We start from the raw sequence: 24,522 nt of genomic DNA on the forward strand, positions 1-24,522 counted from the left end.
AGAAATCATACATGAAATCCTGTATCAGGTGTGTGCATGGAGACAGAGTCACTCCTTTAGAGAGACCTCAGGCATGAACTGCTGCCCGGTTGGCTGCATGACCACTGCATGGTGAACACACACAAGAATTAAGCTCATCTGAGGTGAGGATTGAACAAGAATGGAGTAAACAGCGACTTGGCGTACATCAGAATCCTAATTAAAAGCAGATCGGTACAGAATTCATTACTCTGTGTCCCCGTTAGAATCCATCATGATGCACTTTTTAGCGCTTAAGCGGCTCCTCGTTGTTTTCTGCCGTTATTTGAAGTTGAACTTTTGCAAGCACATCTCAGTGAATTCCTCTGTGACCTTTTGAAACAGCGGGCGAGTGGAAATAATGAAATCCGCCCGTGAACAGCAGCTGACAACGTGCAAAGAAATAGAGTATGGCTATCTCAATTTATTGGACTGCCATGTGCGTCATGAAAAAGCTTTGTAAGAGCACCTTGGGGACAAGTGTGGCTTCATTTGTAGCTACATCAACATGGGAAGTGCCTGAATCAGAGAGACATGTCGAAGGGGCTCGGACTGAATGCAGAAAATGTGCAGTGATGTGTGCACTGAGACGGCTTCACAGCATCACATCTCTGCAACAGCTCATTACGGGGCAGAGGAAAGTCCACGCTTTGGCTCTGCAGCTTAAAAAGATTACACACTAATTCTAGAGAAACTGGTAGTAAAATCACGTCTCCATTTATCCAGCACCTTGTGACCGCCTGAACTCTCGTAAATAGAGAACTGGGATCACACACTCTGGGTGCACGGGGAGACTCTGTGGAATGAAGCTCCCCCCCCCCAGGATGGATTTACTTTCCGCTGGGCCTAACAACACCCATCAATCAGTCTACTCTAACCAGCACAGCCCCTGCATATAGGTAGTTTCCATAGTAACAAGCTTCTCACACTGCTGTTACATGATGTCACAGCGCTGGGAGTGTATAGTCACAGCCGCACCATGTGTTACATGCTGTGTTTGTGTGAGGATTTGTAAGTGCTGCCTGTGTCGCTGAAGCTAATGTTAAATACAGTGCAGACAGCTGGGATCACGGGCGATCTCAAAACAAGGAGACAGCTGCACGTTCTGTCACATTACGTTAAAAAGAAACAACTTCTACGGTGGGAATGGTGCACTAAGATATAAGCTAAACAGATTTATTTTACATATGCTAACTGTGGAGTGTTAAAATTCTGCCGCCATCAGACTGACTTTCATAGAAATTAGTGAATATATCATTTCTATATGCACATTTATTCTGCTTTAACTCATTAATTTCTTTTTCTTTAGATGTCATGTTTCAGCTCTTGATTCTGCCCGCTCTCTGGTGTGTGGGTCCATCATTTCTACCTCTTTTGTCCTCTTGATTCACTCCATATCGACTAAAGCGTGGAGTTGCCTGGCCGTGTTGTTTTGTTGTCTACGAGTTGTTACGGCTGAACGTTTCCCTGTGCTGTTCGTCCCTGCTCCCCTTCCTGTTGTCTCAAGCTCTGCCCAGGTGAAGCTAATGATCACCTAACATGGTGCACCTGGCCTCAGTGCTCAAAAAGCCTGATGCTGACACTGCATTCATGTGATGTCGGACTCATTGGAAAAACGAGTTTCCGAGTTGCAAAATGCACATGAACGCCTGCTCGAGTCCGAACAACAACTCGGAAACTCAGGAAGAAATTTGCTGCCAAAATATTTTTTGTTAATGTTAAGATACTTTTTAATAATTCACATATTACACATCAACTTTTAGCTCAAATATATCTTGTAACAGAGACATTCCTCACATCTTCATTTTGCATCCACGCTGTCTGCTGTTAGAACATTCAGACTTTCTGAACTGAAAACACGAGAACACACTTAAGTCGGAATAACGACTTCCCAACTCTGAAACTGGGAACATCCCGAGTACCTGATTGCATCACGAGTTCAAGAGGGGAGAGGCGTTAAGAGTGGACTGCTGTGCCTCTCAGTGTTGTTTTTGTAGAATACGTTTTTGAGCTGATCTTTGTTTAATCATGTAGTTTGTCCTTTAATAATACATCCCTAAGTTTTGACTTTGGTAAGGTGTATGATGTGTCTTCATGGGTCAATTTGTGGGTTTGTCGTTAGCCCCATAGGGCCGCCTTATGGTGGTGTACATAAAAAATAATTAAGTTATTATAAAATTTAACGTGTTTATTCTTCTGTGTTCTACCTCTCAGGGTGCTCTACCTGCCTCGATCTCTCACTTCAACACTTTCATTCATTTTGAGGACTCGCAGCAGAAAGATGGACACCGCCACACGTGATGATGACGTGATGATGATACAAACTTGCTGAACACCAGCCAATCCCTGCTAGCACAGAGCTGGTCTCCATGGCAAGGGTTGCCTTGGGCGACAATGGTCCTGTCACGCAGATGTGACGAGCACAGACAGTCCGGCAACTGGTAAGTTAACTGACAACGCTGCAGGAAGGTGATTAAAAAGCACTAGTTCTGCAGGAATGAGAACCCGACAGGAGATTCCTGATTTTCTGCTTTCTTACATCATTCATACACCCAATAAGATAACACTGTTTACCATCACTTCACATACATCCATTCTGTTTTTGTGCAAGGAGATGAGTTTAGGTGATGACTTTAAAGGCTTTATATGTGATTCTTCACACTTAAATGTAATAGAAATCAAGTATATCCTCTGAAAATAACTCTGTGAGTCATGACTGTCTACAATGGGTGTAACACCCGAGTCCCACTGTCTGTGATGCTTTCAGAGTCCTATCTTCACGTCGTTTACATCGTCAGGACGGCCGGCCGGCTCATACCTCATATATATCGCGTATAAAAGTTGTACTCACTGCTTAATTGAATGTCACGTAAGCGTTGCTAGAACACTTCATTTACTGTAAATTTACATGCAGTGTGAAGATACGAGCATAATAAAGATTGCTAGCATTAGCATGCTGGTGCTCAAGGGCGACCTCTGCTGGATCAAAAAAATCGCATATAAAGCCTTTAACGTCATGTTGCAGGCAACAATGGACCTCAACCATAAGTTGTGTTTGTCGAGAATGCACCGGCTTATAGCTCCATTATTATATTATATCCTCTGTGAAGTGGCCTCATATATCGAGCTTGTAGAGAGTCAAGGAGTATTCGAGTTGCACTGCTAACTGAATATTTACAAACCTAATTCTTTAGGTCCATATTCTGATTCTCGCGAGTGTCTATTTCAAGCAGCCAGTGTGTCTTTGGTTCGATGAGGAAGGTTAAATATTTAATATATGCTAATTAGCTGGAAGCATCAGAGCTAAGCAGAGCTGCACAGTGGAGCCTGTTTGCTCATTCTTCCTCCTCCCTCCAGTCTGTCATGTGAGAGCTCTCCCTTTCCTTTTCAAGCACCTTTTTGTGATGTCCAGAGACTCCTTTTCCTGACAGATTTATTGCACACTAAAGAGGAGATGGAGTGTGGGAAAGTGTGGTTAAGGATGAGTGAATGCCTGATGCGCCGTTGGATTACAGAGGCCTGGCAGGCTGGCAGGCGCACACACACCTACCTCACACTTAGCTGAGAACAAAGTGGAGGAAGGAGAGGTAAAGTTTTAGGATGGCTGTGCGTCAGTGAGTCTGCCCTCACTGAGGTGAGACGGACAGTTCCCCGCCCGTTTCCTCCACTTTCTCATGATGCATTTTTGTGTATGAGCTAAGCATATACATCCATTCACCATAAGTCCCAACCAAGTGATGTCCCACTTTAAAATAGGGGTTAGATAGGTCCATCATTTTGGCACATTTGCTCCAATTCAGTGTAAGCATACAGAGGGACAGACTCCCAGTGATGCCTATCTAATAGATTAGCATATACTGACCCAGTTTGAGGATGACAGGTGTTATGTGTCTTACATACACCGCCCTTAAGGTGCAGATGCACCGCCAGCTCCCTTTCACCAAGAGGTCAAAGGAGAGAAAAGGGGGGAGGGGAATCAGGGACGGACAGAATTAGATCAATGACTTTTGAGATATGGAAGAAAACTGGAGCGAAGAGGGAGGTGAGCAAACTGTGTCTGATTTGAAATGCAGGTGTCCAAATTGAATCGTCCTCTCCAGAGTGGAAACCAATTGGCTCACTGATGTAGTGATTCCTTCCTCTGATTATATCCGTTTTCCTATTACCTCACACAACAAGGCGTATGAGTCGTGCACAAACTGCCATCAGTCTGTCCCTATAGTCCTTGTGCAGCTCTCTTTCTCTGCTTAGGAAAAACAGGCTGAGCATACAGGATTATTAAGACTGTAATACAATCTGTGTTTTTTTGTTTGTTAGAGCAATTTCACTCCAATACATCAACAAACTCTGTGGACACTGAGGACGCACTCACATCAGGCAGCCGCACTGTGCCCAAGCACGTTTGACCCCCAAAGTCCAGTTTGTTTGACACACAGAGAGAGAGAGAGAGAGCGAGAGAGAGAGCGAGAGAGCGAGAGAGAGAGAGAGAGACAGGGTCCAACCTTATATATATTATAGGTCAAAACACAAGTTACAGCTCGAGTCTGTGCTGTGGATATTCCTTACAGCTCTGAACGGAAGGCAGGCAGGAGGAAGACATCCCATCTGCATAGGGCAAGCGCACCCCCCCCCCCCCCGGCCAACAAAGTAGTGAGCAAGCTGCTTGGTCAACAATTAACCACCAACCCAACCATCCATGGAGAAGTCAGCTTAACAGTCTCCACGGCAACCTGCCACCACAATGGTGTGTGTAAAGACAGAAAGGAAGGATTAGTGTTGTGAGCATGAGGAGGGAGGAAGGAAGGAGTAGAAAGGGAGAACGGGAGGGAGGAGATAAAGCACAATGAGAGGGAGTCAAAACAGGTTCATTTGCAAAAAGGGAGGGGAAGCGTGCAAGCCGTGTTTTTACGTGTGTCTGTGTGTATGTGTGAAACGCCTCCTCTGCACCGGTCTAACTTGTTAAGGTGTTAATGGGTTTGGATCAGCGTGTTGTCATTAGGCTTGCTCGGTTACTTTTGCACGATGAGGCTTGTTTTGATGAAGAGGGAGAGAAGAATGGAGGACATTATGCGGCAGGAACCCCACTGCGCTGTTGAGAGACTTTAGAGAAACGGGGGTATATGGCAACTGATCAAAATCAAATCGCAGTAGGGTTTGCTTCCAAGCGTCTCCTGGCCTGAGAGGACTGCGTTAAGGCGGGGGATTAAGAGAACGGACGGACGGTGAGGACAAAGTATGAGGAGACTTCTATTTTACCAGTGACTGAGAAATTGAGTGTAAGCAGGAGGGAGATGAAGGGAAAGAACGCGAATAGACTGAAAGACAAGTGAAAGATCAGGAAAACCAGGAAGTGAATGCTCTTTGATTGGCAGTAAGAAGATGCACAGAAGCAGGATCTGGGAATAGGGTGGTGTGTGTGTGTGTGTGTGTGTGTGGTGTTGCCATCTCAAAGCATACATATTGATGTTTGGGTTCTTCGCTTTATTCCAAAATGGAAATGTGAGCCTCGTGCCTGATGTGACTCACTGATCTCTCACGTGCATTCTCTCACAACATAAGCTCTTTGAACGTTCATTGCTTCAAAACTCAACGGATACCGCTGCATCAACTGGAGGAAGATATGAATGACTGAAAGGCGAGATGAATATCACAATGATTGATGCACGAGCAGTTTATCTTTTGATATCAACAATGAAACAGAAGGAAGGCAAACAAAATCCTGCTTATGGACTGTATGGGAGTGCTAGTGTGAGTGCGCCCTCAGATTGAAGGAGGAACGTCACGGGAGCGTGAATATTACAGCTTGAAACGGCAGTGTGAAGAGGGCTATAATCAGCAGCACTAGCTATTATTCCTTAAATGTAAAGGTGTTTAAATTAGATTTTTCTTTTTTAAGATTTCTTTTTGGGATTTTTGGGCCTTTAATGGAGAGTTAGGACAGTGGATAGAGTCGGAAATCAGGGAGAGAGAGTAGGGAATGACATGCGGGAAAGGAGCCACAGGTGGGATTCGAACCTGGGCCGCCCGCTTGGAGGACCAGCCTCCATACATGGGGGGCGAGCACTAACCAATGTGCAACCAGCTCCCCTAAATTTGTGATTGAGAAAAAAAACATCGCTTAATATAATTTTCCACAAATTATTTTTGGTTTAAAAGTTGTAAAGAGTTTCTCCAGGACACATTTTGCTGCCCCACTTGCTTCCAAGTGCAAGACAGAATCTTTTTTATTGTACCATTTTGCATGCAAGAACATGAGAAATTGAGTGTTGAGCTGATATGCACATGTAAATTATGAGCATGTAAGCTGCTTAACACACACACACAAACACACACACACACACACACAGACCTAACCTGACGCTTCCCACTAAGCAAGACCAGACGCTGAGCTCAGAGGCACACTGGGACATCTTCCAGAATCCTCCTCTACTGGCTGCTGTCCTCCAGCCCACAAACACACACACACGGACACACACACAAACACATATGGCTCGCAGCCACGGACATGGTGTCCATGCCTCACTGTCGGCGCCGCCTCCAGCCTGCTTTGCGTCTTTTGCATCATTCAGACTGGAGCGGGAGGGAGGATAGAGGGCTATTACACAATCGTTAGGGGCAGACTGGATGGAGATGACTACTAGCTGGAACGATGACATTTAACAAAAAAAAGAGGAGTAGGGCAGAGAGAAGCATCGAGAGAGGGGACGCGAGGACACTGGTTGGGAAACAGATATTCTATTTATACCAGAGAATTGAATACAGTGTTCTTGTTTGCCCTCCGACAATGTGGAAGTTTGAGAAAGACTTTGAGGACTTGAGAGAGAGAGTGCTAAAAAGCGATAGAAGGAATCAGACTGGAAATAGTACACCACGGGCATGTTTAAGCTGCTTCCTATTGGTAAACAAAGCCGCAGTCCCTCTCATCGGGGGCTTTTTATAGATCAGTGCAGACAGAAATTGTGCACATCATATCCATAGTCGGTGCTCTCTGAAGAAAAAAATGACAAATCTGCTGGTAAAGCCGTCTCAGTCTCGCCTGAAGCGTTAAATCCTGAGTGTGTTTGAAGAGCAAAGACAGAAGTATTTACCAGGATGTAGCTTTTAAAGATTCCTTAAGTGTCACACATATTATTCAGTAATTGACCATATACCAATGAGTTGTAGGATTGTCACAACTGACTGCTCACGGTCGATCTTCAAATAATTTTGTCATATAACCACGAGAAAGATAACCGACCACAGACCACAGTGGGTGACTACTCGTCTCTCCTGGGTCCCATCTTTTTGTGTCTCTTTCCATCCCTCGGGTCCTTCCCTGGTTTTTGTCACTCAAACTTGAAACAGCACACATCCCACCCTGGGCCTTTGCAGCTTTAATGAGCACATCTAAATATAAAGCTTATCCAGAGTTTCATACATAAACATAACATCTCTACTCCGATAGATTACCCACACCACATCCACGTCTCCACATTCCTGAAGTGAAGCAGATGCTGACAGTGGTGCTAAAACAGGCACTAATCTTCATATTCCAAAGACGATTAAGTAAATAAGGCTTTGACTTCTTGACATTTGGTGAAATTATTACAGTTCTATATAAAACTCACAAAATGTGCGTGCAGATTTACTATCAGTCACACTTAACACGCTTTCAGAAAACAAGTCAAAATATCTTTAAAAAGCTGCCAACCGATTGTAAAAAGGAACAAGTGTGACAAACTTAGACTGTCGGATCAAACATTCATTTAAAAGGTCCAATCGGTGAGATGTGTAGTGAGTGAAATGATAAAGTGACCTTACTATATGATCAGACATTAAGGAAACATGCTATGTTGAAGTGCTGGCTTCTCTGACAACAATGCAGCAACCAGTATGTCCTCCTTCTAACTTTAGATTCTGGTCCTGAATGCTCTGGATTTGTTTGGACCAGAGAAGGTAGGCGGTTTTAAGGCACCCCCACACGGCCGTTTTGGACGCCCCTCAGTTTGCCAGATATGAGAGCAGTTATCAGGTCAAACCAACAGGTGTTGCAGCGATGGAAGCGGGCAAGAGAACTGGTTCAGATAGAAGTGATTGTACCCGACCTAAAAAGCCTCTGCATGTTTCTAATAAGCTCCACGAGCAGAAACGTGCTCAAACAAGGATCAATATTAGAGATGATTTTGAAAAATGGAGAGAGGTTAGAACACAGAAAGGTTTACAAGCCGATGCAGAGCTGGATAAACACTGAAGCTTCAGTGTCCACCACATGGTTACCTGCTTGAGCATCGACTCGAGAGAGGAGGGGGCAGGGGGAGACCGCGCTCTACAATGTTTTGGATTTGGACTGCAGTACCCATTTTAAACACTAGGTGTTAGATTGTTGACTACTAGCTTAGCTTTTTCTAGGCTATCAGGTGGGAAAACACCATTCACCTTGTGTGCTTTTTTGCTTCATACTGCTATTTAACAATGTTTGAATCATTTCAAAGCTCCAAAAGAGAGAAGAGTATTGTGTGTGTGCTACTTACGATCTAGTCCGTTGACGTAGCGAATCGATACCTCACAGTGCCCCCACACGGCACTGACGATGGGATACAGCCTCTTTCCTTTCAGCCCTCTAAAGGCTACTCCCAGATACTGTCCGTCTACCATGAAGCTCAGAGTCCCTTCGTCCATGTCTAGTATAACTGCCAGCGAGTCTGGGAGCACAAACGACTCGTCTGGCTCCAGGAAACAGGGGTATGTGGGTGCAGATGTGGAAACTGGACGGTTCTTTCCATCGTGATAGAGTCTGTTTCGACCCAGGTCCCAGCCCCAAGACTCAGAGTCCGAGCCCACTAGTGCCGTGTAGCCCACTGAGTGTAATGGTGCTTCAGCTGTGCCCACGCCCACGACCGCATGTGTGCCTCGCTGTCTGGCCGGCCAGTGAATTCTCCAAACGTGGAGGCCCCTGGTGTAGCCCACCTTCCCGCGGATACAGTCTGTGCTCTGCGCCACTGGGTGTCGGTGAAACGTTAGCTTGTCGTCCTCCTTAACAAAGACATTGAGTGACCGGTCGTCAGGGTTCCAGGCATGGCGGAGCTGCGTCTCTGGGCTGGCAGACGGCATGTCCAACAGCAAGTCCAACCTGGGGGGCCGACAGAAATCAGGACCCCGCAGTTCGCGGCGTACTGGGCGATAGGAGGGCTCCCCACGTACATCCACTGATTTGATACTGCCAGAGATCTTCTGGCCCATGGTTGGGTGGGTCCGAGGGAGGAAGGGACAGAGGGGAGGGAGATGGATGGACCGAGGGTGGTAATGAGGGGGGCGCAGGTCCTGAGGTTACCTCATGGGCGCAGTGGCGACTCAGTGGACCCTGGGTGGTAAGATTCTGTAGGACACGTCTTCAGCCAGGAGGAACCACGCTCCTAAACACACAGAAAATAAAAGCATGATGTTACTTGCAGACTCAAAGTGTTCAACACACTTTATACTTCACACAACACTTTAGAGATGTAAGGGCCATGAGTTGCTGATTTTAATTAAGAGCTTTCACACCTGCAGAAAACTCCTGAAACTCTGATATGTGTAAACGCACACAGACACACTTTTCATTCGGGCTTTACCCGGACTTTCTTCTGCCAGCCCCCTTTTTGCAACAGAAGGTCAGAGTGAGCTGATGTGAGAACGCAGCAGGATATAATCAGGAGAATTCACCTGGAGCGAGTGGTGACGTTTACAACCTAAGATCGGTGCTTGGACTGTCTGCAGGCGTCGGCTACAATCTCTGTGCAGGTAATTAAAGGACTGCATACACAAGACAAATATGTAAAAATAGCTATACATACAGGTTGGGAAATGATGATGATGTGGAAATGACAATGATTAAATCTAAATATTAAGGTCAAAGTCCAATGATACGAAAAAAGTCTGATTGCCAAATATTAATGAAGTTAAAACTGTAACTTTATCCATTTATGATAGAGTCTCGAGTTCAAAAACCGTGATAAATAAAAGAGTTGCTTTTCATAAATATCGAGCACAGACAGCAGCAGAAACAGAGGCAGAGTTCAAAGTACGGGGGTCGGCTCCCCTGAAATGGACACCAGCTCCCCGAGACGTTTACGTCTGATGACTTTTAAGTGATATTCTATTTTCCATTCCTGGAATGAAAAATATTTCAAAGTTTTGTGTTTATCTACATATTTCAGTCCATTTTTCCGGACATCTGTCTCCACTAATCAACACAATCCTGTGTCCATTCCTACTGTGGATGCGAATTACTAGATTAACGCGACCACCTGAACGCCTCGTCATTGAGTGGGCGCAGTATTGGAATGGACTGTAGTGAGGGGGAGAGGTGGCGGCCTAGTGTCGTGGTGCACACCGGGGGGAAATAGGGCTCCCCCGGAAAATCGCTGTGTAATTCGAACCCTGGGCAGAGGTATGGCATCAATGTGTCTGGCTTCCCTCCAGAGCTGCAGAGAGAAGGGTAAATGACAGGGAAGAGGAAATGAAGGACAAACTTCTCCTCACTCAGGAGAACTATTTCCTGTCTTCAGTTGAAAGTCTGGAGTGCGCACAAACACACATCTGAGATCCCCTGAGTGAGAATGAATCTTAATCTTTTTGTTTTTTAACTTGTTGAAACTGTCACAGTCATTTATAAACTGTGCACATAACAAAGAGATCACAGCGGGCTTCACATGTGAGCTAGCTCCCTGTGAAACGATGATAGTGCCACTGACGGCCAACAATCTGTGATAATGAGATCTATCAACATTAAACAGTAATAACAGATTTGTCTTTGTCACAGACCGCCCAATCAGCCATTTGTTTTATAACAGACAGCTGTCGACTACCCCCTCTCTCTCTCTCTCTGCAGCTCTGGAGGGAGGCCAGCACCGTTGATGCCATACCTCTATGCATCACATTTGCCCATTTCTACAGTGAAGCGTTGCACATTTGACAACAGGATTCGAGGTGAGCAGCCATTTTGGATACGTTCTATCTAGCAACCCTCCAATAATGAACAATGAACACAGACTGAGATGGGATCTGCAGAAACGTCATGACTTCAACTGAATACATTCATATAGTATGAACTCTACCTTACAAATGGTAAGTACAAAAAGCATGGAAGCATGTTTAAGCAAAGAAGCGGTTTAAAATGTACAGTACCGACCTTCTCCCTCCAGCTCTCTTTCCTATATGCAACCCCTCCGATGTTTGTCTCCCTCCCCTATAGTTTCTCGGGAAAAGACTCCACATGGTTCTTCCAGGGAAAGTACAGTACAAGTACAGTAAACTGGGTCTGACCCACCAGCGGAGGAGAGACAGGGGGATGGTGTGCTTAAAAACGCAGAGCTAAAGGAATCATCAGATAGGATTTGTACATTTTGAACTTAGAAAATACAATTTGTTAAAAGTTTCCAAGTTGCAGGCAGCCACATTCAGACTTAACAAAGTCTACACGACAATGAAGAAGATTGCTCAAGAATAACAGATGAATATTATTTGATGCACTGCCCGACGCTGCAGGTAGGAAATGCTCGCTCTGGCTGCAGCGTTCACTCCACAGCAGCAGGGGTTAGTTGGGCTTGACATGCCGAGACAGCTTGTGCATGACGCAAATCCTGTGTGGCCTCTGAGACTGTAATCCATTACCCTGAAGACAAAAGTTTTGTGGAGAGGACGAACAAACTAACTCTGAAATGGTGGACGGTTGGGTTAATAGGCTAACATGCATGCTACATATCTTTATTCTAATACTGAATAGCATCGTACGTTGCATAGATATTCACAAATCCTTACCAAGCCTGCTGATATTTCTTTAAGACATTACATGCATCCCTGTGTATATTCATTATGTTCCAAGTCTCATTATCAAACTTATTGAAGACACAGTGTCTCAGTTCCCATATGATGCTAAATCCACTTCACCATGTTTCTCTAACACTAACATGTGTCCCTAGTCTGTCTACAAATCCCCCAATTAGGTCTGAACGATTTATTGTTTTCTGATCGAAATTGCGATTTCAGACAACGCGATCATGTGATCGCCAAAGCTGCGTTTTTTTGCAGTGCTCCTGACTGACCCAGGATCTGTTGTGTCAACTATTTTACACATGCATGCCGTCTCCCTACCATCCTGCCAAGCTCACCAATCAGAAGCGGCATGCTGCTCGTGGACAGGTCACACTAACCAATCAGTATAGCCTGCTCCACCTGCTCTTTAATTTCTGAAATGGCTTCAGCTGGACCAGAAGCAGAGTTTGGGGATTTAATCACCAAGAAAAACAGCACGTCCGTCATTTGGGAGTATTTCAGGTTTGAGGCTGCAGACGTGCACCAGAAACAGGTACTGTGCAAAACCTGTCGCGCTAAAGTTGCAACATCCAGTGGAAACACAACCAATTTATACCAGCACTTGAAAAATCACCACAGGCATTTGCATGATGAGTGCATGATGAAAAAATCCGGTGAAAAGTCTAGCGAAAATGATACTCAGGCCCATAGTAGCAAACAGACTACAATTACAGCGTCTTTTGCCAGCGTAACTCCGTATGATAAGAGCAGCCGAAGACACCGGGAGATAACGACTGCCATAACACACTACATTGCCAAGGACATGGTGTCTGTTAACACGGTCACCAAAGACGGATATAAAAACCTCCTCCGCACGCTGGACAGAAGATATGTGATTCCCTCCCGCACCTACTTCAACCAGGTCGCCATCCCACAGCGGTACGCGGAGTGTGAAGAAAAAGTGGTAACAGAGCTGAAAAATGTGGAGTATTATGCCACAACTACTGATATGTGGTCAAGCAGAACGACCGAGCCCTATCTTAGTTTGACTGTGCATTTCGTAAATGACAACTTTGAGTTGAAAAGTCGCTGCCTGCAGACAGCATACTTTCCCACTGACCACACCGGAGAGAATATTGCCCTGGGATTGAGAGAGAGTCTGTCAAGCTGGGGTCTGAAAGAAGAGGACCAGACGTGCATCACAACCGACAATGCAGCAAACGTCATCAAAGCTATGGAACTTAATCAATGGACCAGACTTCAATGTTTTGGACACAGGCTGCATCTTGCAGTTGGTAAGTGTAAGAGTGTGTGTTTGTGTGAGTTTGTTTATTAATTTACTCATTCATAAGGATTTAATATGATGATGTGTGCCTATTGTCTTCAGTATAGTTTTTCTCATAATGTTGTTTTTCTCTGAAGCCCACAAATACCTAGTTTGAATAATTAATATTATAATGATAACAGATTATTTATCATCAATAGTAGATGATGAATACTGTGTTATGTGCTTTTGATCATTGGTTTCCTTACTGTTGTCTGTAATATGGCTTTATTGGATTTACTTTGTTCTCTTGCTGGAAAATCTGCCTTGCAAAGTTTACCATTATTATCCTTACATTTTCAGCCTGTAATTCTCATTTAATGTTCATGTTCTTCTTTTTTTCCCCCAGAAAATGCTGTTAAAGATGATGCAAGAGTTAAACGGGCAGCAGGACTTTGCAAACAGATGATTGGTGTCTTCTCTCATAGCTGGAAAAAGAAGACAGCACTGAAAAAGGCACAGCAAGAATTAAATTTACCAGAGCACTCACTGATAACAGAGTGTCCGACAAGATGGGGCGCAAGGCAAAAAAATGATTGGGAGGGTGTTGGAGCAGAGCAAGGCGTTGTCTCAGGTTCTGTCTGAAGACAAGAAGACACGTCACCTGGTCCCCACTTGGCAGGACACAGATGTCCTTGAATCGATAAACAATGCCCTTGGTCCTCTTCAGGAGTTTACAGATGCCCTGTCCGGTGAAGCCTATGTAAGCGTGTCATACCTGAAGCCAGTTCTCCATCTCCGGAGAACATCAACCCTGACCGAAAGTGATGAGGACACAGATCTTACCAAGGAAATCAAATCAAGAGCTCTTGGCTACCTTGAAGATAAATACAGAGACCCAGCCACACAGGAGCTACTGGACATTACTTCTTTCCTTAATCCTAGATTCAAGACTGACTACATAAGTGCAGAGAATGTCCCAGACATCAAAGAAAGAGTGAAGATTGAAATGGAAGAGGTGGCACTTTGTGTAGTTTGGTAATACAAAATGCCACATCAATACAAGTGATATTTGTATTACACTGATTGGCATTTTTTAATGTTTACATAGAATGCCCAATTGCTCTAAATCACATCAGACTGCAAAACTTTGACAGCTCTTATCTCTGTGTTTTGCAGGAAAAGAGGGCCCGTGTCAGCACCACAGATCCCTTGCCCCAGGGTGCAGCAGAGGCAGAGCCATCCACCACAGGGAAGGGAAAGCGGTCATTGGGCAGCTTCTTCAAGAGCAAGGCTGTTCTTCCTCCTTCTTCCACTATGCAGTTGGATGCCATTAAAGCTGAACTGGACAACTACCTGATGACTCCTACTATTGATGGAGAGGAAGATCCACTGGCCGGGTGGAGAGTGCACAATGTTAACTTTCCATGGCTGAGCAAACTGGCTCGTAAATTCCTATGCATACCAGCTACCAGTTCGCCATCAGAGAGATTGTTTAGTGCTAGTGGCAATGTTGTCACATGTCAGCGCTCATGTCTAAAACCATCAAAGGTTGACATGCTGGTTTTCTTGACAAAAAAATCTGTAAAGAGTGATGTAGAGATGTCAGGGAAGCAAGTATTATTGTTGATTTAGTACTTTACAGCTTTTATTTGTTTGTTCTGCACTTCACCCTGACTTGTGGTGTCAGCCTTTAAAAAAAAAAAAAAAAAAGATAATCGCTATTTTTGCTTTAATGTTTAATGCTATATTGTTTACAGAATAGATGTGCAATATTTGGGTGCTGCTCAGCTGAGCCATAAATGAATGACCCACCTATTTTAATGTCTGACATATTTTTCAGAAGGTAAGAGGTCATTTTATTTTAGTAAGAGTTTTATTTTATTACCATTTCAGTTTCACTTACTGTAAAAAGATAGTCCAAGTCCAGGTTTCTTAATATAGGGTTAAATAAAGTACTGCTGCTATAGATGTTGATAAGCTAGCTCCCTTGAGCCATAAAAGACTGACCATGACCTATACCTACTTGAGTGTAAGGCTGTTGGGCAAGATCATTTGGTAATTGTTGAATTTTGTTTTTCTTATCATTACTTATTTAACATTGTTTTTGGGTTTTTTTGGAATTGTTTTGTATTTTATTTAACTTTTTTAACTTAACACAATTAAGGATTTTTTGCACTACTTTAAATTAAGACAGTCAAAGATGGCTCTTTTAGTTCTTCAGTTGTAATAACTGCCGTTGGTCAAGGACTTTATAGAATGTACATGCATGTCTCTTGTTAATAAATACATTTGAAATCAATTCTTAACTTTAGTTTTCATTCTTGCATTAGAGTAATGGCATTTAATATTTTAATGGTATGATGTAATTTTCTGTCATGTTTGTAAATGTCACTGTACATTGTGAATATGGCACTGAAGCTTGATTTGAAGAAAATCGTGAATCAAATCGCAATATCTGCCAGAAAAATCACAATTAGATCTTTTCCTAAAATCGTTCAGCCCTACCCCCAATGATAAGGAAAGTCCAAGTCTTTTGCCTGCTCCACTTTTCAGAAAATGTGTGCTCAAACAGGCCGTTTGGAGATTTTCCCTTCATGACATCACATTGGGGAAGTAACCCCTCCCCCAGGTGGTTGACACTCCCACAGCTAGGTGTTTGTTCTGCCCTCTGAGTCTGCCTTCTCACCGTAAACAATAGGACATGGAGCGAGAAAGCCAGAGTACACCCAAGCCCTTCCAGAGAGGGGGCGTGGTCAGACACAGCTCATTTACATTTAAAGGTACAGACACAGAAACAGCCTGTTCTGATCAGGGCTCAAATAGAGGGGTTTACAGACATGATCAAATACAGGATCAGAGTGGATTTAGAACAAGAAACTTCACACACATGTTTTGGGGAGCTCTGAGACTTATTTAAACTGGTTGAAGAGGAGGAGGATATGTGACCTTTAAGTGATAATTCCTTCTGAGCCCTGAAACTGTACGACTATTCTGACGCCATAAAAAGTAAAAAAACATTTAGGTGTTTAAAATGCTATCATAAACATGTGCCAACAAATCGCTTTGACAACCAGCCAAAGAGGAACACCTTTAGTTGGCACTGGTTTGAATGTCATAAAGTAAACAGCCTCTGAATTGTTGAGGTGACAGGGGACTTGAGTTCAACATAGAAATCTAATGAATGCCAACGTGATAAATGGGCAATAATGCACAAGGCCGAGGACACAACATACACACACCTGCTGCCAGAAGAAGTCATTTACAGAACACTATCTCCTCCTGACCAAAAGCCATTTAGAGTGACAAGCGCCGCATTTCCATATTAATGAACTTACACCAGCAGGCTTGACATACAAGGCCGTTTAGTGACAAATGACAGGAATGTTTATCACACCGTCTTAAGCAGTCATTGGCAGAGACTAATCACAGAGGCTATCGAGCACTCTGATGACATTTTCTAACTTGTACGTGCAACATACATGACAAATATGAGGCTGTTCACGTGCAGACACTCTGCTGGAGATTGTTCACGCTGGGTCAAACGATTAGGAGGCAGGGAGGAGTGATTCATGGGGATCAGAGAGGGAAAAGTATGAGAGAGTCACTTGTGCTGTAGATCCGCCCTGCAGATTCATATTGGATAATACATTTCAAATTAAAAAAATTACGTAAACAGATGTCTGCAACTCAATTACAGCCGCCAAGCCAAGAACACACACTTCCAAATTTGGAGTCAGTCAATCTGGTATAATGTATCCAAGCACTTATAGCCCGCTCTTATATAGCTGTAGTCCAACTCTATGATTACTTTGACAGTTTTACATAATGTGTGAGTGTGTTAGGCTTGTTTATAGTTTCAGGAAACCAAATGTTCCAGACTTTGCCTCGGTATCACGCAGGATTAAAATATCACAGCAGAATTTCAAAGGACATAACTGGTTTAAAAAAGTGCCAACCTCCGGTGTAGAAAAATGAAGCAGATGAGGAAGTGTAAAATCCTGCAGTTCCTCGAGTGTCCACTAGAGGCTGGCCGCAGAAGCACAGGATGTCACAAACACACCCATTCTTAAAAGCCTGTTTTTACAGCAGAGATGAACATGTTTACAGCCTGGTTCAAAGAAACAAATAGGTCTGATTAGCTCATGTCTCGATCAGCACACACTATACGGGGGGGTGAATGTTTTGATGACTCATCAGTTTTGATTTGATGAAGGATAAGAGTTATTCACAATAAGGCGTGTAGCTGACCTGATTGACAGGCGGGCGCGGTGTAACGGTTTGTCAGGAGGTTTAAAACCCGCCTCAGCTCCAGCTCTCAGCCTGAAGTTAGGTTGACTGAAAGTTAGACTGAGACAGCATTTCCAGCATGGAGACCGCCATCGATGGGACTCCAGCGCCCCCTGCAGGAACAGACGGGTGATGTCACTCAGGCTTCAAACATTCATATTTACAGTCTATGGTTTTAAATAAGGGACAAACATGAGATTGATCAATTCTGGCTGCATTCGTTATTGCGGATTACAAATTGTGTTTTGAGGAGGAAGAAAGAGAGGCAGAGGATCAATCCCAACAGCCTGTCTTTAAAAACAAAGAAGAAACTGTTTTTTGAAGCCGTCCACATGGAGCTGCTGACATGATAAAGACACTTCCAGCTGGTGTTCATCAAACAAGAAATCAACTTCACCCTAGTTCTTGACCAGCAGGACTTTGTGCACCCTCCGAGGCACACAGCCTTCACACACACACACACACACACACACACACACACACAACTGATGTAACCGACTGAACCCGTCATCTGCAACATCGTCAGACAGGACAAACATTGGGACACACGGGCTGATATAAGCATTGCATCTTCATCCTGATATTGGGACACAGTGGTTCATAAATGAGAAATGAACCATCAGTAGGTGTTAAGATCATTTCAGCGCTCTTAAAAATCTAAAACAGACAGATACCAATCAGTGAGCATCTGGATATCTCATACACCTACACAACAGACTGTTTATCCACTCCTGCTATCATCTCAACAACTGCATTCAAGCTTGTTATAGGGATGCAACAGTCCTGACATTTTGTATGAGCTTAAAAAACTTTAAGCTGTAACGGAAAGGAGCTGACACTCAACGCACACATATCTGGAGGAAGTTCTGGGTCATGATGCCTTGCATTGATTTTGGATTGACACAGAGAATTCTAAGAATTATAGTTGTTTTATTAATTACCATGGGCCCTGATGCATGGCAACAAAAAGTATGTTGCTTTCACTGTAGAGAGTAAAATAGTTAAGTGAAAAAAAAAAAAAAAAAGTTGCAGCTGTGAGAAAGGTCAAAGTTGATGAGGATTGTTTGTGAAGGAATTAAAGGGCAAAAAGTAAAGGACAGACAAGTGAAAGGAGGGAGAAGAGACTTGGTGACAGTAGTGTAAGGAAGCCTGACATTCATATGTGCCATCTTCTCCAACACCTCTCAGAGATCTGAGTGCGAGCACAGTGATCAGCTTCTTCTCTGAGTGGAGGAGAAATGAGGAACATGAAAAATCGGAGACCAGAATCTACAGCACACACTTTTAATCTTAAGTCAGGGGATGCAATGACGTGAAGACGGCGTCTGGTACAGTGACAACCATTGTTAACATATCAAACATTGTTAGCACAGCCACTGTCAGCACAAGCAGACCCGACCCCGAGCACAAACTCAGACATATACCGACACGCAGCACTTTGGGGCAAACAAATACAGCCCTGGTAATGCAGGGACTTTGAATTATCAGCCACTTAAACACACACACCCAGACGCTCTTATCAGCACGCCGGCTGGGAGTCATGACAACATTTGCACGAGCTTGTGCGTATGTAGTTAAGCTCTTACTCAAAGATCAAACTGATAGGCCATCAGTGAACAACATTTACAAAGCTTGAAAATGACATGCTTGGGCTACCTTAATAACTAATAGCTGTTTCATGTTGCAGAGGAACATGACATACAGGAGGGTGGCTGGGAGGAGATGCTTTTAAGTGTCTTAAAGCTCCACTTTAAAATAGATGGAAGGCATTGTGATTCATCAGCCAGTCTTTGTCTGCATTATTTATTTTGGGTTTGCTCAAGCCCCTCCACACAGAGGCAGTTTGACATGTTCCAGACAATAGTGAGACTACTTGATGAAATCTCCACTCATTGATCCAATGGTGACACAAGTCCTCCCACGACTGCTTTAGACCCAACTCACAGACTAAAGTGTCCGGACTTAAGGAAGAAAATCCCCCTCAGACATGTTTCCATGAATGTACTATTCTGCTTATGATGTTGTTCTTGTGAGAAAACTTTGAAGTAGTTTAAAAAATAAAATCGATGTTCCCTTTTCCATATCAAGCATTAATTAAATATCGATCGAATCGAGCTTCACGATATATCATGTGTGAACACAAACAGCAACATTTCTCTTGCGGAGTTTCTCCTCCAGCCTCCTCGTATTTATTCTGCAGAAAGTCAGAGTGAGCTGATGTGAGAACGCAGCAGGATATAATCAGGAGAATTCACCTCGAGCGAGTGGGATCTCTGTGCACGTAATCAATCCACTGCATTTGGTTTTCTGTTCTCCAGTATGTTCTTCTCCACTCTCCACTTTCGCTTCGTTCTTGGTTGCCTCAGGAGACCCCCCCCCCCTGGCCCTGGGCAGAGAGCGCATCCATCACATCGACACACTCCCGCTGCCGCAGACTCTCAAGAACTACCTCCAGTATCAGTGACCCCCCCCCCTGCTGTGAGGTTCATGTGTGAACAATGAGATCAGGAGGATTTCAGGGGCAATCGGTTGAAAATTTCCAGAGAATTTCAGGAAGAGAAAAAAAAGCAGTTTTTCACCCTTGATGAATTAAAACATAAATCAGGCTCTAATCTTAACCACCGACTCCTGAAGGAAACACAGCGCTACTATGAAACGAGTCGAGTTTATTCACCCCCAAACACTCAAATGGAAACACGTCTAATGTGTCAAAAGTGGCTTAAAATCTGCCGGACAATCAGACTTTTGTTTCTGCTTTCATGACCCCCTTGTTTACACCCCGGCACAATCAGATGATGACTGGTTATGCCACGTGTAAATACAAGCTGGGAATGAACTGGCCTGGTCAGGGTTTTTCCTGCATAGAGAATTCTTTGGCGCCCCCAAGAGGTTTTACCCAGCGCCAAAGGAAAATAACCAGTGCCAAAAGAAAAACAAGACGATTCAAATTGCAAATCAAATCCTCTCTGAATGTATATGTTTAAAATATCAATACATCAAACGACTGTTGAACAAGCAGATCATAAACTTAAATACGACGTCTCTGACTTCTTGTAGTCATCTCCCCTCTCATCCATTTACGCCTGTGGCTCGCGCTGGATAGCCAGCTGATTGACTGTTTGTTTCTTTTGACTGGTTCCGGACACTCCGCTGACACCCTGAAGCGCTAAATGCGGGTTGATTTTCTGTTTGGCGAGTTAATTTCAAAGAGTAATCCACTTCATGGACAAACTATATTAAACCACGTATGATGTAGACTAGCTGCGGCTACTTGACCCTGCTCCTCTGCTGTCTGCAGACGGGTCATCGTGGGGGCACGCCGAGACGAGACACACCAACATACTGATGCAAACGCGCACACACACACACCGGAACTCCAACCACCGCGCGCACCTGTTTACTTGTAGTGCAACTGTGCAACAGAACACGGTTGATCCGCGATCCGTATGGACTGAGTCGGGAATGCACGTTCAACTTTTCTCCATTCACTTCCATCGTGTCTGCTTTTTATCAACAATCAATAATTTAACGATCGTAACGTCAGCCAGCTGTAGTCTGTGAACTTCTCCACACAGACTGTCAAACAGCGCTGCATTATAACCAGCAAATATATTTTTATTATTTTTCAATTTCCTGATCTGATCAAATGATCCAAATTATCTGTGACTTCAATCTGTGATTATTTGACATAATACCTTAACTCAAATAAATGTACTTAAACACAATTTAAAGGAAAAGAGCAGCCATCATAGGAAGAGGGTGAAATGCACTGGCAGGATGTGACCTCGCCCCTCCCAATCTCATTACACCCCTCTCCCTCAAAATCCCTCCCCTCCCCTGTTTGACTGTTGCAATAAAAAAAAATATTTACCAGATTTAATTGGGGTTTCAGTAACTTAAGCATAATGATAATATTATTTATAAAATGGTTAGAAATAACAGGAAATGCACAGATTTCTGTCAAATAAGGTAATACAGACTCACAGACTATACTGTTATACGCGAGTCGAACATTTAATACAGCGCGTATAGTCACCCCCCAAAGGCCCATTCTGAGCCAGGAAAAACCCTGTTGGTGTATCAGCACTGTAACACAACCCACTAAGTCTTAAATCATGCGTCGGCCTCCTGCCCCTCACTCACTCGCTCACGTGTTAAAATGCTACACTGACGGTCTCACGCTAACAGCTACAGCCATGGTACGGTACAGTCCCTGAAGTTAGTTACATCGTTTGATGAGCCGACCAAAACAAGGAGAAAGTAACAATCAGACAAGAGCTGAATTTAAATGCCACTGCCTTATTACTAATATGCACCAATCAATCAAAAAACAACAGATACGGTGACAGCTTCAGCGAAAACCTCAACTTTCACAACACACCACATTTCATTTTGGAGACCCTGCAAGTTCGATATAATTCATACCAAGACTGCTCTCTGGAGCACGCAGAAATCAGGAGGTTTCAACTACTTTAGGAAATGGTCAGCACAGGATGAGTTCAGCAGCAGACTTACCAACATAGAGACGAGAAACCTGAGAGAATATCCCACACTGGAAGGAGCAGAAACAAGACGTCAGAACACTGAAGTGGTCTCAGAGGTGGGAAGAAAACTTCTTACCATGAATGCATTTTTCCCCAACTGTCAGGCAGCTCTCACACAGCAACGCGAACACGCTATAATGGCAGCCAAGTAGAAGAGTGGGAATACTTGCTCGTCAGTCTGTGGTCGAAAATGAGGTCAGTGTGCAGGCAACAGTCAGACGAGTGTGGGACAGAGCAGAGACAGAAGAGAAGAAGTAAAAAAAAAAAGAGAGAGAGTTTGTTTGTTTGTGTGTGTCGGTAAGTCGGTGAGTTCCTGCTTGTGATGCAAAGATTGAAGGGGAAACAGTCTGGCTTCAGTTCCCAGCTAAGGCAGGAAAACAGCTGCTGGAGGGAGGAGGAAGGAGAGGGAAAGATAGAGTGAGGGAGGGCTTATTGTGGAGCACGCTCAAAGACTTTCCCAAGACACACACACACACACACACACACACACACGCACACGCACACACATTCAGCCACTCAGAGAGTTGAACTGAACAGCAGTCCTTTGGAAATGTGTCTTTTGTTGCATTTAAAAACAATCATAGTTAAAGTTTTCCGCTGTGCAGACACGGATTTCACCCTTTTATTTGTATTAATAATTTTTCAGTTCTGTAAACTTGGCACAGCCCATGATCAAGTGAAGGTATGCATTATGTTATGTTCAAGAGGTAACTGTGCTCAGGCCCGGTTAGTCCTGGAGCAGTGTGAGTGCGCCCTTATACATTTCTCTAATGGCCGTTCAGTATTCAATGTTAGAGTCAGTGGAAGAAGAAAAAGTGCCTTTCTGACATTAACATAAATTGATATTATGATAAGTGTTGTTACATCACGGTACCACACCCGAGCAGTCTGTCTTCCTCTCTCCTCCACTCTGACACCATCCCCCCACTCTTTACCTGTACCCTCTCATCTTACTCCCGGGGGAGATAAGAAAGCCTTCCTCTAACTTCTTACCTCCTGCTGCCCTCCTGCCCCCCCCCCCAGCTAATGCACACACAGCATTCCTGTCACTGCTTGCACACTTCCTCTTGAAGAGTGTTTCATGCCGAGTTATGCATACATTAACAGAAGAATTATTAACACTGGAGCACACACTGTACGAAAAATGCACACTCACCCCAAAACAAGAAGCATGGGGGTTGAGTTCAGGGACAGAGACAACGATCAGGAAACTTGACGAGGAAAAAGACTATATTAACATGTTAAAGGAGATCTTTTATTCTCACTTTCACCGTGAATGATGTCAGCCTGGGACACCTGTTAAATAGCGTTTTGAGATGTGCAGCTCAAAAACCTCCTTATTGATTTGATACTGGGGTCAGTAAACCCCTCATTTCAGCCTCTCCCTGAAACGCTTAATTTCACCTGCTGTCTCTTTAAGGCACCCCCCCTCCCCACTCTCCTCTGATTGGCCAGCTGTGATTTGCAGTTTTAGGGAAATTTGAGTGAGCTTCCAGGCCAACGACTGTATGTTTTGTTAAAAAAAAAAAAAAACATTGCTGAGGTTTAGTCTGGACATCCAACATCGTAACATGATATGTTTGTATTTAGATATGGATCAGCTGAATAGATCTCCTTTAAATAAATAAAATGTGTTATTATGTTGTCACTTTCTCTCCCTTATTTCTCCTTGCACACAGTGGCTCTGGACTTTGATGACAACACAACAGCATAAAAGAAGTAGGCAGCATTAAGATTAAAAACATGTAAACCATTATCCTTTCATCCTTTGTGAAGTGAAGAGAAGACTTTACAAAAAGCAGATCGAAGAGTCTAGTCGTCCAAGGTACAGGGCCAGTCAATAACAGACCCATTTGTCCAGATGACTTCCTGCTCCGAGCTGAAGACAGGCAGCACTCTGCCGACTCCATGTCTCCGTACTCACAGGAAAAGATTCTGTTGGCAACCACGTGTTGGAGGTAGAAGCTTCAAATCCCCTCCGAGAGAGACGTTCTTTCTGGTGTTCTCTATCACACTCACACAAACATACACACACAGCCAACTGCTATCCAAACACCAGACACATAAAAGCTAAACTTGCTTCCATGGTGAAGTCTCCCAAGTGTTTGAGGAAAGACAGAAATCTTTTCAAGACAAAGTGTGATGAATGAGTCAGCGTCAGTGAGGAGCTCTTCTGCCTTGTAAGCCAAAGATGGACAGAAACCTGAACAGATACAACAATAACATAATGATACATAGCAATTACCGAATAACTTAAAGGTCCAATCAGTGAGATGTGTAGTGAGTGAAATGATAAAGTGACCTTACTATATGATCAGACATTAAGGAAACATGTTATGTTGAAGTGCTGGCTTCTCTGACAACAATGCAGCAGCCAGTATGTCCTCCTTCTAACTTTAGATTCTGGTCCTGAATGCTCTGGATTTGTTTGGACCAGAGAAGGTAGGCGGTTTTAAGGCATCCCCACACGGCCGTTTTGGACGCCCCTCGGTTTGCCAGATATGAAACCAGTTATCAGGTCAAACCAACAGGTGTTGCAGCGATAGAAGTGATTGTACCCGACCTCAAAAGCCTCTGCATGTTTCTAATAAGCTCCTCGAGCAGAAACGTGCTCAAACTAGGATCAATATTGGA

At 43.9% G+C, this 24,522-nt stretch overlaps 3 protein-coding genes across 5 annotated transcripts in view; 2 read left to right on the top strand and 1 right to left on the bottom strand.

The window, feature by feature from the left end:
- The window catches only part of sgpp2 (sphingosine-1-phosphate phosphatase 2), a 494,627-nt gene that overhangs the window by 46,227 nt on the left and 423,878 nt on the right, over positions 1–24,522 (top strand). The gene's annotated exons all lie outside the window — the stretch shown is intronic.
- Positions 1–24,522, bottom strand: part of LOC132979826 (SPRY domain-containing SOCS box protein 4-like) — a 42,211-nt gene that overhangs the window by 3,927 nt on the left and 13,762 nt on the right. For 2 of the 3 annotated variants that reach the window (XM_061045667.1, XM_061045669.1), the window contains one exon: positions 8,529–9,410. In XM_061045667.1, coding sequence (XP_060901650.1) covers positions 8,529–9,237 — 709 coding nt within the window. In that variant the 5' untranslated portion in view covers positions 9,238–9,410. Of the gene's footprint in view, positions 1–8,528; positions 9,411–21,964; positions 22,248–24,522 lie in introns of those variants that run through there. The other variant, XM_061045668.1, reaches the window with a different exon arrangement.
- On the top strand, positions 12,355–14,073 carry LOC132980170 (zinc finger BED domain-containing protein 4-like). Its single transcript, XM_061046124.1, has 2 exons — positions 12,355–13,085; positions 13,464–14,073. Exons 1-2 carry the CDS (start codon positions 12,449–12,451, stop codon positions 13,697–13,699), a joined length of 873 nt encoding a protein of 290 aa, XP_060902107.1. The 5' UTR covers positions 12,355–12,448; the 3' UTR covers positions 13,700–14,073.

The sequence above is a fragment of the Labrus mixtus genome, chromosome 9 (genome assembly GCF_963584025.1).
Source record: "Labrus mixtus chromosome 9, fLabMix1.1, whole genome shotgun sequence".
Lineage (NCBI taxonomy): Eukaryota > Metazoa > Chordata > Actinopteri > Labriformes > Labridae > Labrus > Labrus mixtus.

Bases quoted from the DNA above. Each gene is read 5' to 3' on its own strand.
- LOC132980170 (XM_061046124.1), top strand. From the start codon at position 12,449: ATGATGAAAAAATCCGGTGAAAAGTCTAGCGAAAATGATACTCAGGCC. The intron at 13,086-13,463 runs GTAAGTGTAAGA...TTTTTCCCCCAG, and splicing joins CAGGCTGCATCTTGCAGTTG to AAAATGCTGTTAAAGATGAT.